At 39.7% G+C, this 16,481-nt stretch overlaps 1 protein-coding gene across 4 annotated transcripts in view; it reads left to right on the top strand.

Moving 5' to 3' along the window:
- tgfbr1b (transforming growth factor, beta receptor 1 b) overlaps positions 1-16,481 on the top strand; it is a 56,983-nt gene that overhangs the window by 20,296 nt on the left and 20,206 nt on the right. For 3 of the 4 annotated variants that reach the window (XM_078398332.1, XM_078398334.1, XM_078398335.1), the window contains exons 2-4: positions 4,546-4,791; positions 7,640-7,882; positions 10,306-10,536. In XM_078398332.1, the coding sequence (XP_078254458.1) occupies positions 4,546-4,791; positions 7,640-7,882; positions 10,306-10,536 (720 nt within the window). Of the gene's footprint in view, positions 1-2,113; positions 2,154-4,545; positions 4,792-7,639; positions 7,883-10,305; positions 10,537-16,481 lie in introns of all 4 variants that reach the window. The other variant, XM_078398333.1, reaches the window with a different exon arrangement.

Below are 16,481 nucleotides of genomic sequence, written 5' to 3'. Positions count from 1 at the left end.
CCATACCAGTAATAAATTAATTCAGCCTTTTGTAATCTTCAATAAGTAGTAAGAATCTCATCTGACATTAAGGCAACAATCTGATCTCCCGGTGGCAGAGCACTTCAACTCCCCCTCCCATTCCCAGTCTGACCTTTCTGTCATGGGCCTCCTCCAGTGCCTATAGTGAGGCCCACCGGAAATTGGAGGAACAGAACCTCATATTTCGCCTGGGCAGCTTGCAGCCCAGTGGTATGAACAGTGACTTCTCCAACTTTAGATAGTTCCTCTGTCCCTCTCTTCCCCTCCCGCTTCCCAGATCTCCCACTGTCTTCCTGTCTCCACCTATATCCTTCCTTTGTCCCGCCCCCCTGACATCAGTCTGAAGAAGGGTCTCGACCCGAAATGTCACCCATTCCTTCTCTCCTGAGATGCTGCCTGACCTGCTGAGTTACTCCAGCATTTTGTGAATAAATACCTTCGATTTGTACCAGCATCTGCAGTTATTTTCTTACACTACTTAGGCAGCAGTTTGTAATCTATCATTTTAATATTATTATGGCCATTTCCAATAAGTTTTTACTTTTTGCTGCCAAGTTTGTTTTTGGTTTACATTCTCAGAGGAATGAAAGATGATAAATGTGCATGAAATGGAAATAATTGATGAATTGGGTATTTGTCCACGCTTTGCAAATGAAGTGTACAGGTTACTTCCACTGGGCCTATTTCAAGGCAATTCAAGTAAGTAGGATACGGTTGGGCCACATAATAATAATAATAATTACAAGTACAAAAAAAGTTAGCTTTTATCAAAAGATTAAGTATGCAATAAATTAAGTGTGCAATAAATTCCTGCCATTCCTGCCCAGAAGTTTTCTTTGAATCTCCTCATACCCTTCTAACATTTCAAATGTTCTGCATTTCCTACAATTCTGGCATCGTAATTTTGATGGTTCAGAACAGGTTCCAGGAGATTCCAGTCCAGTGCTAGCTTCCATAGACCTGTCAAATTTTGAGGCATTTGGCACGTAGGAAATCGCGGCCATTTCTTGGTATCAATTCCAAAATAATCACTACTTGGAAGAAGAATATTCTTTTTTGTAGATGTAGACAAATCTTTCAAATGAAATGTTCCGATTGAAAATCCGATCCAGTAAAGACCTGCCACCACCACCAATAGTTATTGCTAACCTAGGTGCTGGAATAAAGCAAAGCAATGAGAGCCTACTAATACTACATTTGCGTGTAGGTTCTTTAGTAGCAATCTTTCGACACCACCGTATCGGCTGGAGGCTTTTATTTTGGCACGACAGTGAATTGAGTTTCATAGCTAGGGGAAACCAATTTCTGCTGCAGGGACTGAAATAGAACCACAATTCATCAAACCCTGCCGCTCTTGTGACTGGAATCTAATAAAACTGCAATGACATCTGATATCAGCAGGTTGGAAGTTTTATTGATTTGGGTGAAGATTATGTATCCATCAGTAAGACCTTGGTCTCTTCCCAATTGTTGGATCTAATTGTTAAATGCTTTCACCTGCTACTTGACTCCAGATATTTTTCTTTTAGAAGATATATTTTTTAATATTGGACAAACTTGTTTCTTCCTAATTTGAGCCTGTTGTAATGGATTTGTCTTTTCCATTGCTTTTAGCTCTGGATTTCTGGGTTGAAAAGACTGGATATCTTCATTCTATCCTTTGGTTTTCCTAACGTCATCAGCCAGTGATCAGCCATGATCGCATTGAATGGCGGTGCTGGCTCGAAGGGCTGAATGGCCTACTCCTGCACCTATTGTCTATTGTCTATTGTCATGATTCAATATCTCTACTGCTCCCATTGTTAAATATCTACCTTTAGTTTAAAAAAACCCAATTCCTCTGATCTATATTTTGTAAAAAAAAATAATTGGAGGATGTTGCACATTCCCCAATTTGAAGTATCATACACCATGAAATATTTACTGGTGTTAAGAAAATCACTTGGGCAACTTTTTAACCAGAGCAGTAGGGAAATGCAAATTATAAATGATCGTATGAAAATGCTTAGCTATTTGTAGAATATGTGGATAATATTTATAAAATACAATTGGAGAATTATTAAGTTTGTTTTGTTCTTGTCTCTTTTTCCAGCGGAGAGGCTGAAATCAGATTATGGTTTTGAATGACACAGGTTGGTTATTTAGCTATTGGAGTTGTGGTTCTATCACATTGAAAGTGTCTTGTATTGGTTGGAGTGGAGTGTTTGGTCTGTAGTTGTCAACAAGTACACCGTGTGTATTGTAGTATGTTTCCATGCTGCATGTATAATTAGCTGGGCAGAATTCGTGCTCGTTTCATCTGATTGTGGACCAGGCTTTCGTTTTATATTTGTGACTCTAGAACAGGCGTTTTAGTTGCATTGATTGTGGATGATGGTGAAAGATATTTTCTGTGCATATTTTTGAATCATAACAAAAAGACTGCAGGTTGAGTGGCATTCAGAACCATGGGAAATAGACAATAGGTGCAGGAGGAGGCCATTCGGCCCTTCGAGCCAGCACCGCCATTCAATGTGATCATGGCTGATCATTCTCAATCAGTACCCCGTTCCTGCCTTCTCCCCATACCCCCTGACTCCGCTATCATTAAGAGTTCTATCTAGCTCTCTCTTGAAAGCATCCAGAAAATTGGCCTCCACTGCCTTCTGAGGCAGAGAATTCCACAGATTTACAACTCTCTGACTGAAAAGGTTTTTCCTCGTCTCCGTTCTAAATGGCCTACCCCTTATTCTTAAACTGTGGCCCCTGGTTCTGGACTCCCCCAACATTGGGAACATGTTTCCTGCCTCTAACGTGTCCAATCCCTTAATAATCCCTTAATAATCTTATATGTTTCAATGAGATCCCCTCTCATCCTTCTAACTTCCAGCGTATACAAGCCTAGTCGCTCCAGTCTTTCAGCAAAGTGATCCATATGAAACTTTAAAAAAACTGAAAGGATTTCTGAGGAGATAGGTAATGATATAACTGTCAAATATTGATAAAAACATCATCTTGAGTCTCAGCGAAATTGATTAAAAAAAATATTTAAAAATGACATGTAGAGTCATAGTCATAGAGTGATATAGTGCAGAAACAGGCCCTTTGGCCCAACTTGCCCACTCCGGCCAAAATGTCGCTACTCCACTCGTCCCACCTGCTAGCATTTGGTCCATGTGCCTCCAAACCTATCCTATCCGTGTACCTGTCTAACTGCTTCTTAAATGTTTGGATTGTCCCTGTAGGTCTTGGCCATGTTAGACTTCCCAAAATGCAACATCTCACATTTTTCTTCATCATATGTTTGGTCAATGCTGAAATTTGCTAGTTATTTTTGTAATTTTGCTGAAATGTCGCAGAATTTGATGTGAGAGGTGTCCATGCATCATTTGTGCTTCAGTATATGTTGTCTATGTCAGCTATGTCTGAAGAATCAATGGTTAGTTTCCATTAAATTTTAAGTCAGTCATGAACATATAAATGGTTGAATAATCTTTTGATTTTAACACACAGGTAATTTATTTTCTTCTTTGCTCTGCAGTTAATTCCTATAAGAAATTGTGTACCACCTGCATTTGAGAAGTTTCAGTTGTGATTCAGCAGTTTAATTGTATGCTGAATATCAAATTTCTGTTTGAAATTTTGGTTACTTTTCCTTTGCCAGAAAGCTTTATTACTGTCCATAGAATTAGTGTGAATGGGTGTTCGGTGGTCATTTTGTTCTGGATGGGCCAATAGACCTACTTCCATACTGTATTTCTAAACTAATAATGAATAATAGTCAATTAATAATAACTTAATTAAGTTATAGCTTGATATCGTCTCTTGTAGCTTTGACAATAGTATTATTTCCTCTTTTTCAAATGTCATTTGGAAGATGCTGATTGGAATTTGCTGATAGAGTATTGGAGATACCATTTAAAAATAAATACTTGTAGGGAGTTGTCTGTGAGTTGACAGAACATTCAGCTCTGAAAATTAAAATGCATAATCAGTTGGGTCAACTTGTATGTGTAAAATTGGATTCCCTTCAAGTTGCGGTAAAGACAAAATACCATTCAAGAAACTAGATGAAGAACTTTTAGCAAGCATTATTTCATAATTTCCCATCTCCACAAATCGATAGTTCCTATAGAGATGAAAACTGCTTTCATATTAACATGGTGTCAAATTGTGACTGGATGTGTGTATTTCAAATCTACAGATAGTTTCTTGTGGCATTGTTAAATTCTCACTTTTAAGCAATCACGTTAAACATAATTTTCCTTTTTTTTCCCTAAGGGAGCTGAAGTGTGGGGTTTAACTCAAAATGTCAACTCGAAAATCGGCCTCTGGTTTACAGGTGCTGTGGATCCTGCTGAGAAATACATAGTCAAAGTTTGAAAACTTAATGAAAGAATGTATTGGGTTAGCTACAATGTTGAATTGTACCCAGGGGTTTGAAATTCAAACTTTGAATACCGAAGAATGAATGAACTACCTTGTACAATGTTACTGATGTATAATCTAATCCTTATCAAACATTATCCTTTGTGTCTCTCCCAGGTTTGAAATGTGTCTGCTCCCATTGTGAATCAACTAACTACACCTGTGAGACGGATGGACTCTGTATGAGCACGCTCTCTCGCAAGAGAGATCGAGTACTACATGGCAAACTGTGTCTTTCAAATGCTGAACTGATACCTCCTGATCGACCATTTCTTTGTGCAACATCCAAAAATGATGTTGTGTTAACTCGTTGCTGTGACACCGATTTGTGTAACCAATATGATCTTCCTGTGCCAACAAAAGGTAAATATCTGGATGTTCATGGATTTCTGCGAAATTGTTGGCTGTTATTTTTTTTATTGACACTGTGTGTTGACTGACATGCAATGCAAGATTGCCCCGAGTTGCCCTTGATATGTGATCTTGAATTTTCCCTGTTTTGAAGTCCTTGACTGTGGGCAGTTATGATGATTGGATCCGTGTAATCTTTGCTTGTCTGGATACATTTGCCAGCCGAGAACCTGAAATTGAAACTTAATTTAACTTGTGGGGATGAACTATAGCTCTGATTAACATGGGCCATTGACTATTTTAATTCCATTGCCTTCTTACACTCACTGCGTTTATGATCCATATTGATCAATCGCTTGTGGTTGCATTCGTCAACCATTCTGCATCTTTCTACTTGGGTCTTCGTAATGATGTAGGTCCAAGCCTGATGCCAAGTGGAGCTTGGAAATTTGGTTGCTTTATTTCAATGAAAGTAAGTTTAGATTGCGCAGATTTGAGTTGCCAAATTAAAGAAAGACTACTTTGAATTTTGGGTGAGCTACAACTATATTATATGTTTCTAAACATGGCTAATAAATTAGATGTATTTGGATCCTGTTTCCATGAAGTTTGCCATTGGCCTGTTACCATTGTCTATTTGCTATCGACCCTTGGCTACCAGTTTCACAGCCCTGTCATGAAATTGAATGAAGAGACAGGAATTTTTTATATTGTTTTGTCACAAATGATTAAGCCATGCATTAAATTAAAAGAAACAATACTTTAACTATGAGATTAAAGCAGGAACCTCTACAATTCATCTACATCAAAATAGATCAACAGCTGATGCGATCTCACAGATTTTCCACTCTGCACTTGGACAGTAAGAAAACATATATTTAAGCCACTTCATCGACTACAACTCGTTGTTCAACACCATCATCCTCTCGAAACGTATCAAATTCCGGCTCCAGCGTCTCTTCGTCCCCATGTAATTGGATCCTTGACTTCCTCGTTGACAGATCACAATAAGTACAAATTGGCAACAATACTTTGTCCTCTATGACCACTAGCGTAGGAGCACTTCAAGGCTGAGCAGTGCTTTGTTCTGCTCAATATCCATGATTGTAGTCTAACACAGCTCTTAACTAGTAATACTGATTTATTAATTTATTGTATTATTGTATATCGGTGTGTTGTTGCATCTAATCCATCTATAAAGCTGCAAATAGTAAGAACATTATTCTGTTCCCAAGGCATGTGACAGTTAAAGACTCCAGACTCTTGGCCTAATTGTGTGTGTGCGCGCGCGCACGTGTGTGTACGTGTGTGCATACATGCACGCGCACACAACTGATGTAGTCTGCAATACTGCCCTTTGATTTAAATTGCATTTAATTATTGGGGCAATTTCCAGGGGTTTTGGTTTAAAGACATTGCAGTCCAAAAAATACATGGCAGTAATCAGGAAAAAAGTGAATATTTCAATATTGCTAAATAAAGAAGACTTGGCCGTCCGGATTTGAACCGATGAATTGTTTTTTTATATTTATTTTCTTTTTAATTTTTAATTTTTTAAAGAAAAAATAAAGATGAAAAGAGACTGAAAAAAAAAGACTATAAACTAATAGAGAGAAAGCAAAGAAAAAAGAGAATTACAAACATAAAAATTATGGGGATAGATCCGGGAGTTAGTGAGTATAGTTGTACATCCAACCCTAAACTCAAGTTTTAACTTTAGTTTTAAATTTTAGTTTTGTGACAAACCCATTTACTTTTTAAAAAATTCAATAAATGGAGACCATATTTAAAAAAATAGATCTGGTTTGTCAAGTAAGGCAAACCTTATTTTTTCCAAATGCAAGGTTTCGGTCATTTCCGTAATCCACATTTTAGTTGTGGGGGTTACTGTTTCCCCCCAAAATTTAAGTATTAATTTTTTCGCAGTTATTAAACTGTAGTCAAGAAAGCGTCTCTGACTTAACATAAAGTTTGTAATGTGTTCTGATAATCCTAAAATTATTAATTTTGGATCTAAATCCAGTTGGTTATCGATAACTTTGGAAATTATTTTTAAAATATCGATCCAAAAATTTTGCATATTTGTACAAGTCACAAAAGTGTGAGTTAAATTGGCTTCTTGAAATTGACATTTATCACAAATAGGAGAGATACTTGGGAAGATCCTGTTTAATTTTGTCTTCGAATAATGTAGTCTGTGTAATATTTTAAATTGTATTAATGAGTGTCTAGTGTTTAATGAGCATTGATATGTGTTGTAAACTTTCGTCCCATATGTCTTGCGTTATGGGTTGAGCCAATTCGTCCTCCCATGCTCGTCTATATGATTCTGATGACGGAATGTCAGTATCTAAAAGAGTGTTATAAATATAAGATATTAATTTATTTGTATTGTAGTGACGGTTCAAGCATTCATCAAGAATTCCTGGGCCTCTAAATCTATATTCTTGCGTATGTGATTTTACATAATCTCTGAGTTGTAAATATAATTTAACAACAGTTTAATCAGTTGATCCACTCTAAATCATCAAGACATTCCCTGATACCTTTTTAAAAGTTCTGGGGATTGTTTTGCTTCAGTGGATGGAAATTGCTCAGGTAGCGTTGCTGGTTCAAGTGTTTATACAAGTTCAAGATCAAAGGTGTCGGATTATACTTTGCATTTTGAATGCTGAACTTTGAGAAGATTTGTTTTCAGCAGCATAATGGGCATGGTGGTGAGGTAATGTGAATGTGATTTTAAAATCCAATTAATTTCACGTTTTACCACTACGATTGGGGTAGGATATATCTAAAGTGTGCAAATATGGTGTAGACCTAGCCATTTAACCTTCTAATGCTGCTTATGCATCACTTCTAGTGACTCCAGTGGAGCCTCCTTGGCCAAATTTGGGACCTGTGGAATTGGCAGCAGTCATCGCTGGACCAGTATGTGTGATTTGCATTTTACTGCTGGTGACCTTCTATTTCTTTCATAATCGCGCAGTCATTCATCACCGTGTTCCCCATGAAGAAGATCCATCTTTAGATCATCCTTTCATTTCTGAGGGGACCACGCTCAAAGATTTAATCTATGACATGACCACCTCAGGATCCGGTTCAGGTAAAGTTATAATTTTAGATTATGAATTTTGGTGTTGTAAAAAAAGAAACAAACACACACACAGAAGCCAGAGATATTGTTAATGGAAGAAAATGTCTAGGATTGACAAATAAAACACTGCGTGGGTAATAGACATTTTGGTAAACTGCATTTTGGTAATCTTTGACATGGCACGATTTGTATTTGTGAAAGAAAATATGTTGCTAAACTCTCGTCGAAGAGAGGAGGAGAACTTCTTCAAAGTGGACATACCTTGAGGAGAAATCGCAGTGGAGCAACCTGTTGCTCCACTGCGATTTCTCCTCAAGGTATGTCCACTTTGAAGAAGTTCTCCTCCATATTTTCTCACACTACCTGTTGCTCCACTGCGATTTGTATTTGTGAAGCACAAAAATTTCATGAACCGTCCTACAAGAACTGAAAATGGTTCCGTGTGTTTACTTGGTATTAACCTGGTAAACCTGGTAATCCGGGAATCCGGGAATTAACCTGGTAAACCTACGCTGCACGCCCTCAATAGCAAAAACATTAGTTTAAATTCCTTTTGGACTGGGAAACTAACAGGATGGGAATCCGTGTTAGTGTACTGAGGAAAACATCATGCTGTTGAGAGTTGTTACGTTGACTGCAAGTATTTTCAAGCGAATAATTAAAATCAAATGCTGTGATGTTTTATAAAAAGTGAAAGTAATTGTAACTTAGATGGTTATTTTTGTGAATTTATACCAAAAAGTCTAGGGAGAATATGATTAAAGTTAACAGGAGTATTGGGGTTATGGAGTCTAAGATGATGGTGCAATAGAGATTTAGTATAATTATGGATTGGATAACATTTACCTTTTATGCATGTTGCTTTTGCCATACATATTTGCCGTTAAAGGAATCTGCAACTATTGTTTGAAATGAACCAATTCCTCTTCACTTTAACAAGAACAATGAACCAATGTCAGCAAGTGGCTGCACTGACTCAGGTGGTCGGACTGCTTCCTTACAGAGCCAGAAACCCAGTTTTAATCCTGCCGGTGTAGAGTTTGCACATTTTTCCTGTAAATTCATGGGTTTCCTCCCACATTCCAAAGAAATGCAGGTTGGTAGATTAATTGCATTGTGATTAAGTGGTAGAAATTGAGGGAAATTGTGAGTTATATACGCTGCGCAGCATGGAAACGGGCCCTTTGGCACAACTCATCCATACTGATCGAGTTGCCTGACTAATGTAGTGCCACTTGCCTGCACTTGGCTCATATCCTGCCAAATCTTTCTATCCCTGGACCCATCCCAGTATTTTTTAAGCCTTGCAACTGACTCTTAAGCCGTACACCGTCCCTAGCCGATAATGGGAAGGGGAGTTAAAATGGTTAGCAACTGTGTGGTCCAGCAGTCTTCGATGGACTGAGCACATGTGTCTGCTGAGCACTGGTGAGATGTAATGCCTGTCCCTACTCATAGTGCATCTTGTTAGCACTGATCTTGCCGATGTAAAGGAGACATAGTGGAGACAGGTAAGATCTCCATTCCCAACATCAAGGAGGAAAACCATATTTACTGAAGAAAGGAAGAGTGGAAAGATGTCCTGATCTTGGAATCAGTCGTGGCGGAGACAGAAATTGAGTAAGAGAAGGTGTCCTTAGAGGCAGGGTGGAAGGAGGTGCAGGCAAGTTAACTATGGCAATCGCTGGCTTTGTAGTAGACGTCAATCACAGACCATGATGGTCTGTTCCTAGTGTCTTATAATTTGACAAGAATGTGGTGGGAATAAAAATTGGATTAATGTAGGATTAGTGTGAATGGTCAGTTGATCGGGATGGAAAAAACAGGCCAAAGGCCAGTCTGTACACTAACTGACTGGATTTCAGTATTATTATTGGTGAACTTCAACCCACTGCGTTCATTGAGAACGATACTTTTAGTTATGCACATAAGCCTGCAAACTCTTCAATTTGTGTTATGTATTATGATTGTTTACATTAAGTTGAATTTTAGTTTTAGTTTAGAGATAGCATGAAAACTGGCCCTTCAGCCCACCGACCAGCGCAACCCACACGTTAACATTATCCTACACTAGGGACAATTTTCACATTTATGCCAAGGCAATTAACCTACAAACCTGTACATCTTTGGAGTGTGTGAGGAAATCAAAAATTCTCAGACACCTATGTGGTCATGGGGAGAATGAACAAGCTCTGTACAAACAGCACCCGGAGCCTGGTTCAAATCCAGGTCTCTGGTGCTGTAAGCGCTATAAGGCAGCAACTCTACCAATGTGTCACCGAGCCACTCTAATCTTAAAGGCAATTATTCCCAATGATATTGGTTGAACTATAATGTTAATGAGCTTGTATGGTTAAAAAAAGGTCTTGATGCTTGCATCATCTGTTGAATTGTTACCCAAGTCGTAATAATTATTTTGCTTCATATTTCAGGGTTGCCTTTACTTGTGCAAAGGACAATTGCAAGAACAATTGTATTACAAGAAAGTATAGGTAAAGGTCGATTCGGGGAAGTCTGGCGAGGAAAATGGCGAGGTGAAGAAGTTGCAGTCAAGATTTTCTCTTCTCGTGAAGAAAGATCATGGTTTCGTGAAGCAGAAATTTACCAGACTGTGATGTTGCGCCATGAAAATATTCTTGGATTCATTGCAGCAGATAACAAAGGTTTTTATTTTTGTTCTGTGCCTTTGCAGATTAGCATTTAGAAAATTTACTCTGCATCTATGCTAAGTAAGTCTTAAGTAAGTCAGCCATTTTTGATTAAACATGGTGCAATTTTAAACTTTGCTATTTGTGAAACCTGCACTTCTGATGCTATTTTAAGATGCCTAAATTCGAACAAGCGAATTCGGAACTAATTATTTCCACAACAGGAGAGTGTTTCCAAACAATTTTGGAGAGCAAATTATGTCATCAGCGAAAATGTCAAGGAGTTTGAAACAGAGTATTTTTTTGGTCAAGAAAGATTGGCCTATTTTGCCCACCTATCCGCGCATTTCTACTAACCCTGAATCTCCTATTTGTCATTTGTCTTCCTCAACCTATAAAGTTACTTTACTTGTTGTGGTAATTTCTCCATATATTTGATAGCCACAGCAAATATTTTCCTTGGTAGTTAATCATTCTTTACTATCCTTTTTTAAAACTCTGGGTATTTGTTTTTTTAAAGGTGAGGATTTGATATGCAGCCTGTCCCCGGGTAACAAATGGAATCTGTTTTTACAGATATTCAGCAGACAACTTTGTCCATAAGATACAAAAATCCCTCTACTTCAGTAAACCATATCCCCACAGTATTGTAATCAATGGCATCAAAAGCACATAAGAGTGATAAAAAAGAATAATGCCTAAAATTAGAGAAGGCGAGGAGGCTAGTTTTGCCATTCATGATAAACATAAACAGGTATATTGAAATATAATATGGGAGCTTGTTTTCTAGGTAGGGGCGTCCATGAGTCAGTTGTTCATAATTTGAGGACAGCCTATACCTCTGAATTTGTCTGGCCATCTTCAACTCCTGTGTATCTTAACTCTTGTTTCGTCATCCAATTTAAAATTGTGCCATTTTAGTTCACCATTTAATTTTCTTCCTTCATGTTGAAATGAAGGCTTTATGTTCATTTAAATGGCATTAAATTTTTGAGATAGCTAATCAGAGAAATACATCCATAAAAGAATAACATCAGCTGGTATATCGATGTTAATTCCTTCTAAAATTCAGATGTGAGTGTTTGCTAATGACATAACATCCTTTAGAATTCCTGAGACAATGAAGTAGTCTGTACTGAAGTGAAACAAAGCCATAGGAATATTAAAACCGAGATTGTTAGTTGGCAAGTAATATCAATGCCAGGCAAAGTTTATCTCTCAGCAGTCCAGCTACCTTTTCTCTTTGACACAAAAACCATACAGTCATACAGCACGGAAACAGAATCTTTGGCTCAAGATTCCCCATCTAAACTAATCCCATTTGCCCACGTTTGACCCATATTCCCCTAAATCTTTCCTATCAGTAAAGGTCGGGAGAGCAGCAGCAGCAAGGAAGACCGTTGGCTGAAAGTAAGTAAGTGTGAATTGCAGTTAGAAGTCTGCTTAAAAAAGAGTGCCAAAGGGATGCTAGCAGTCATTCAGTGAAGCGCACACCTCCCAGCTAGTCAGAGGAAGGCAGGAGAGGAGTGAGTGCGGGGATTGGCTGATCAATTAAATGAGAAGTCTGGTAAATTAGTCAATTAGTCGATTTAGTGGCTGATTTTGGTCTCCTAATCTGAGGAAAGACATTCTTGCCATAGAAGGAGTACAGAGAAGGTTCACCAAATTGATTCCTGGGATGGCAGGACTTTCATATGAAGAAAGACTGGATAGACTCGGCTTGTACTCGCTGGAATTTAGAAGATTGAGGGGGGATCTTATAGAAACTTACAAAATTCTTAAGGGGTTGGACAGGCTAGATGCAGGAAGATTGTTCCCGATGTTGGGGAAGTCCAGAACAAGGGGTCACAGTTTAAGGATAAGGGGGAAGTCTTTTAGGACCGAGATGAGAACATTTTTTTTCACACAGAGAGTGGTGAATCTGTGGAATTCTCTGCCACAGAAGGTAGTTGAGGCCAGTTCATTGGCTATATTTAAGAGGGAGTTAGATGTGGTCCTTGTGGCTAAAGGGATCAAGGGGGGGGTATGGAGAGAAGGCAGGTACGGGAGACTGAGTTGGATGATCAGCCATGATCATATTGAATGGCGGTGCAGGCTCGGGGCCGAATGGCCTACTCCTGCACCTATTTTCTACGTTTCTATGATATAAATAAGGCTTGCCTGTCAAGGGAAGTGCCCTGTGAGAAAAGTGCGAGTCTTTGGCTGCGAGTCTTCGGCGAGGAGGCCTCCAGACGGAAAAACAGCTTTCACCACCAGCCTCGTTTTCTTACCATGAAGCCAATTCTGCATTCAGTTAACGAGGATGGTGGCTCTCACTGGATCCCATGCTTTCTAACCTTTCAGAGCAATCTACAATCTTGGAAGCCTATCCTGCCTAGTCAAACCGCATGTCAAAAACCTCGGCATGATATTTGACTCTGCATTAAAATTTGATAAGCAAGTCAACGCTGTGGTAAAAGCCAGCTTCTTCCAACTTCGAACCATAGCTAAAATCAAACCTTTCCTCAAATTCGACGACACAGAAAAAATCATTCACGCTTTCATTTCCTCCCGCCTAGACTACTGCAACTCTCTATACACTGGGATCAGCCAATCTTCCCTGTCCCGCCTGCAACTGGTCCAAAACGCCGCAGCGAGACTCCTGACGGGTACCCGTAAAAGGGACCACATCACCCCGATTCTGGCCTCTCTCCACTGGCTCCCTGTACGGTACAGAATCAACTTCAAGCTCCTCCTATTCACGTATAAAGCCCTAAATGGACACTCCCCCCCCTACATCAAAAATCTTCTAACCCCCCTCTCTAACTCCAGGTCCCTCAGATCGGCCGACTTGGGGCTATTCACTATCCCGCGGTCTAGGCTTAAACTCAGGGGTGACCGCGCTTTTGCGGTTGCAGCTCCTAGACTGTGGAACAGCATCCCTCTCCCGATCAGAACTGCCCCCTCCATCGACTCCTTTAAGTCCAGGCTCAAAACATATTTCTACTCCCTAGCGTTTGAGGCTCATTGAGGAGGCGCTGTGAACTGTTTGCGTGCTACTGTATGTTTTCATTTTTTTTCTATTGGAACCTAATCAAATGTACAGCACTTTGGTCAACGTGGGTTGTTTTTAAATGTGCTATACAAATAAAATTGACTTGACTTGACTTGACTTGACAATCGGGAACCTTGCCAAAAGCTTGTTGAGATCCTCATAGGCTATGCCTCAAGCCCGACCCTCATCAACCACTGTAAAAAAAAAAAAAACCCTCAAATCTCTCGCACATAAAAATATGCTGACTTTTCCTAATCACTCCTGACTTTCCAAATGCATGTGTACCATATCCCTCAGAATCCTGTCCATTCCCTACCGACCACAAATTTTAAGCTTACTGGCCTGTAGTTCCCAGGTTTATCTTTGTAGCCCTTCGTAAATTCAGTGATAGGAGCAGAATTAGGCCATTCGGCCCATCAAGTCTACTCTGCCATTCAATCATGGCCGATCTATCTCTCCCTCTTATTCCCCTTCTCCTGCCTCTCCCCATAACCTCTGATACCTGTACTAATCAAGAATCTATATCTCTGCCTTAAAATTATCCACTGACTTGGCTTCCACAGCCTTATGTGGCAAAGAATTCTACAGATTCACCATCCTCTGACTAAAGAAATTCCTCCTCATCTCCTTCCTAAAAGAATGTCCTTTAATTATGAGGCTATACAATACAATACAATACAATACAATACAATACAATACAATATATCTTAGACTCTCCCACTAGTGAACACATCCTCTCCACATCCGCTCTATCCAATCCTTTCAGTATTCTGTACGCTTCAATGAGGTCCCCCTAAACCCCTCCTAAACTCCAGCGAATACAGGCCCAGTGCCGTCAAACGCTCATCATATGTTAAATCTCCTTCACCTTGTGTGCCACAGCTATCTCATGCCCTCTTCTTGCCCTCTTGATTTTCTTCTTAAATAGAGGCACAACATTAACCACCAGTCTTTCAGCATCTTGGCCGTGGCCAATGATGATTTGCTTATCCCACACAGGGCACCCACAGCTTCTTCTCTAGCTACCCAAAGTGAGCTAGGATATACCTGATCAGGCCCTGGTGATTTATCAACCATCATACATATTGGGAAATCCAACACCACATCGACTGTAAAATCGACTGTCCTTAAGACATCGCCATTACCTTTCCCAGGTTCCGAAGTCTGAAGAAGGGTCTCGACCCAATACCTCACCCATTCCTTCTCTCCAGAGATCCTGCCTGTCCCGCTGAGTTACTCCAGCATTTTGTGTCTATCCCCAGTCTTCTCTTAGTAAAAGCAGAGGAGAAATATTCATTGAGAACCTCTCCCACCACCTGTGTCTCTAAGCACCGATAACAACTTTGGTTTCCCTATTTCCCCTCTAGTTACCCTTTTCCCCATAATATAAAGTCTCTGGATTCTCCTTAACCTTATCTGCCACAGCACTCTCATGTCCTCTTCTCTCCCCCTGATTTTCTTCCTAATTATACTTCTCAATCCTCTTTACTCCTCCAGGGGTACTAGCTACATATACCTGACCCATGCCTCCATTTTTCTGATCAGAGCCTCAATATCTCTCTTCATCCAAGGGTATCTGACTCCTACATACATTGCCCGTCACTTCAACAGCAACATGTATACCTTGAACTCTCACTATTCCACTTTTAAAACTACGATTAATGAAAAGTTTGGACAAGAATAAGGAATGTTCAACTTTGTATATTTAACCTGTGGTAAAGAATCTTGAGGATTGAGCTGCATTTCAGTTCATTTCACTTTTTTGTCATTCTTGTTTATGTCTTTCCCATGGGACAGACTTTGCAGTAAGAATGCCCTCCCTTATTGTTTAACATGCTTGGATTCTGAGTTGGTCCCTGGGGAAAGATGGAATAGAAAATTCTCTGCCTCAGAGGGCAGTGGAGGCAAATTCTCTGGATGGTTTCAAGGGAGAGTTAGATAGAGCTCTTAGGGATAGCGGAGTCAAGCGATATGGGGAGAAGGCAGGAACGGGGTACTGATTGTGGACGATCAGCCATGATCACAGTGAATGGCGGTGCTGGCGCGAAGGGCCGAATGGACTAGTCCTGCACCTATTGTCTATTGTGTATTGTCTATAAAATTGCAGTTTCTAATCTGGACTCAGTTGAAATTGAGGAGTAGTGGCCCAGTAGTTCTTCCGGGACAGGTTGATCCAGAGGTCTGAATGAATGATCTTACAGGCATGACTTCATAACAATCAAAACTGGGGAATTTAAATTCAGTTACTTGAATAACCTGAAATAAAGAAAATATTGCTGCGTAACCACATTTTGTTCATGGAAATTCCTCAGTGAATTACCCATTCAGCAATGTGGTTGACCTTTTAATTTCCCTGTCAAAGGAATTTGTATGGAATTCAATTGTACAAAAATTGCTACGATAACATGTTATCGTTGTATTTACTCCACTTGAAAAATTATTTAAGTGATGCAAGAGTGCAGAGAGAACTCGGGGTCGTGAACATTGTTAGCGGTATCACTGACCCGGATGAATCATGATGGACAATTGCCAGACAACAGATAGCGACAGAACCAGCATGACATCGATCTTGTCCTTATCGTTCCTATCAATAATAACGGTGGCAAATGTCGATCACAGCCGGTAAAATGGACAGTCCATTGTCCTTGTGGAGAGGCAGGTGTTAAATGGGATAGTGCAGAACAGATCTAGCAGCTCAAAAGTAATAATTCTGTAGGCATTGTAGACAATCAGAAATAATTGTACTCCACCCCGTAGGCTCATGTCTTGTCATCTACCATCTACTGGGCTTGTATACTCTGGAATTTAGAAGGATGAGAGGGGATCTTATCGAAACGATTAAGATTATTAAGGGGTTGGACACGTTAGAGGCAGGAAACATGTTCCCAATGTTGGGGGAGTCCAGAACCAGGGGCCACAGTTTAAG

This window comes from Rhinoraja longicauda, chromosome 4 (genome assembly GCF_053455715.1).
Source record: "Rhinoraja longicauda isolate Sanriku21f chromosome 4, sRhiLon1.1, whole genome shotgun sequence".
NCBI classification, from domain to species: Eukaryota; Metazoa; Chordata; class Chondrichthyes; order Rajiformes; family Arhynchobatidae; genus Rhinoraja; species Rhinoraja longicauda.
This window is presented reverse-complemented; position numbering and strand designations above follow the sequence as displayed.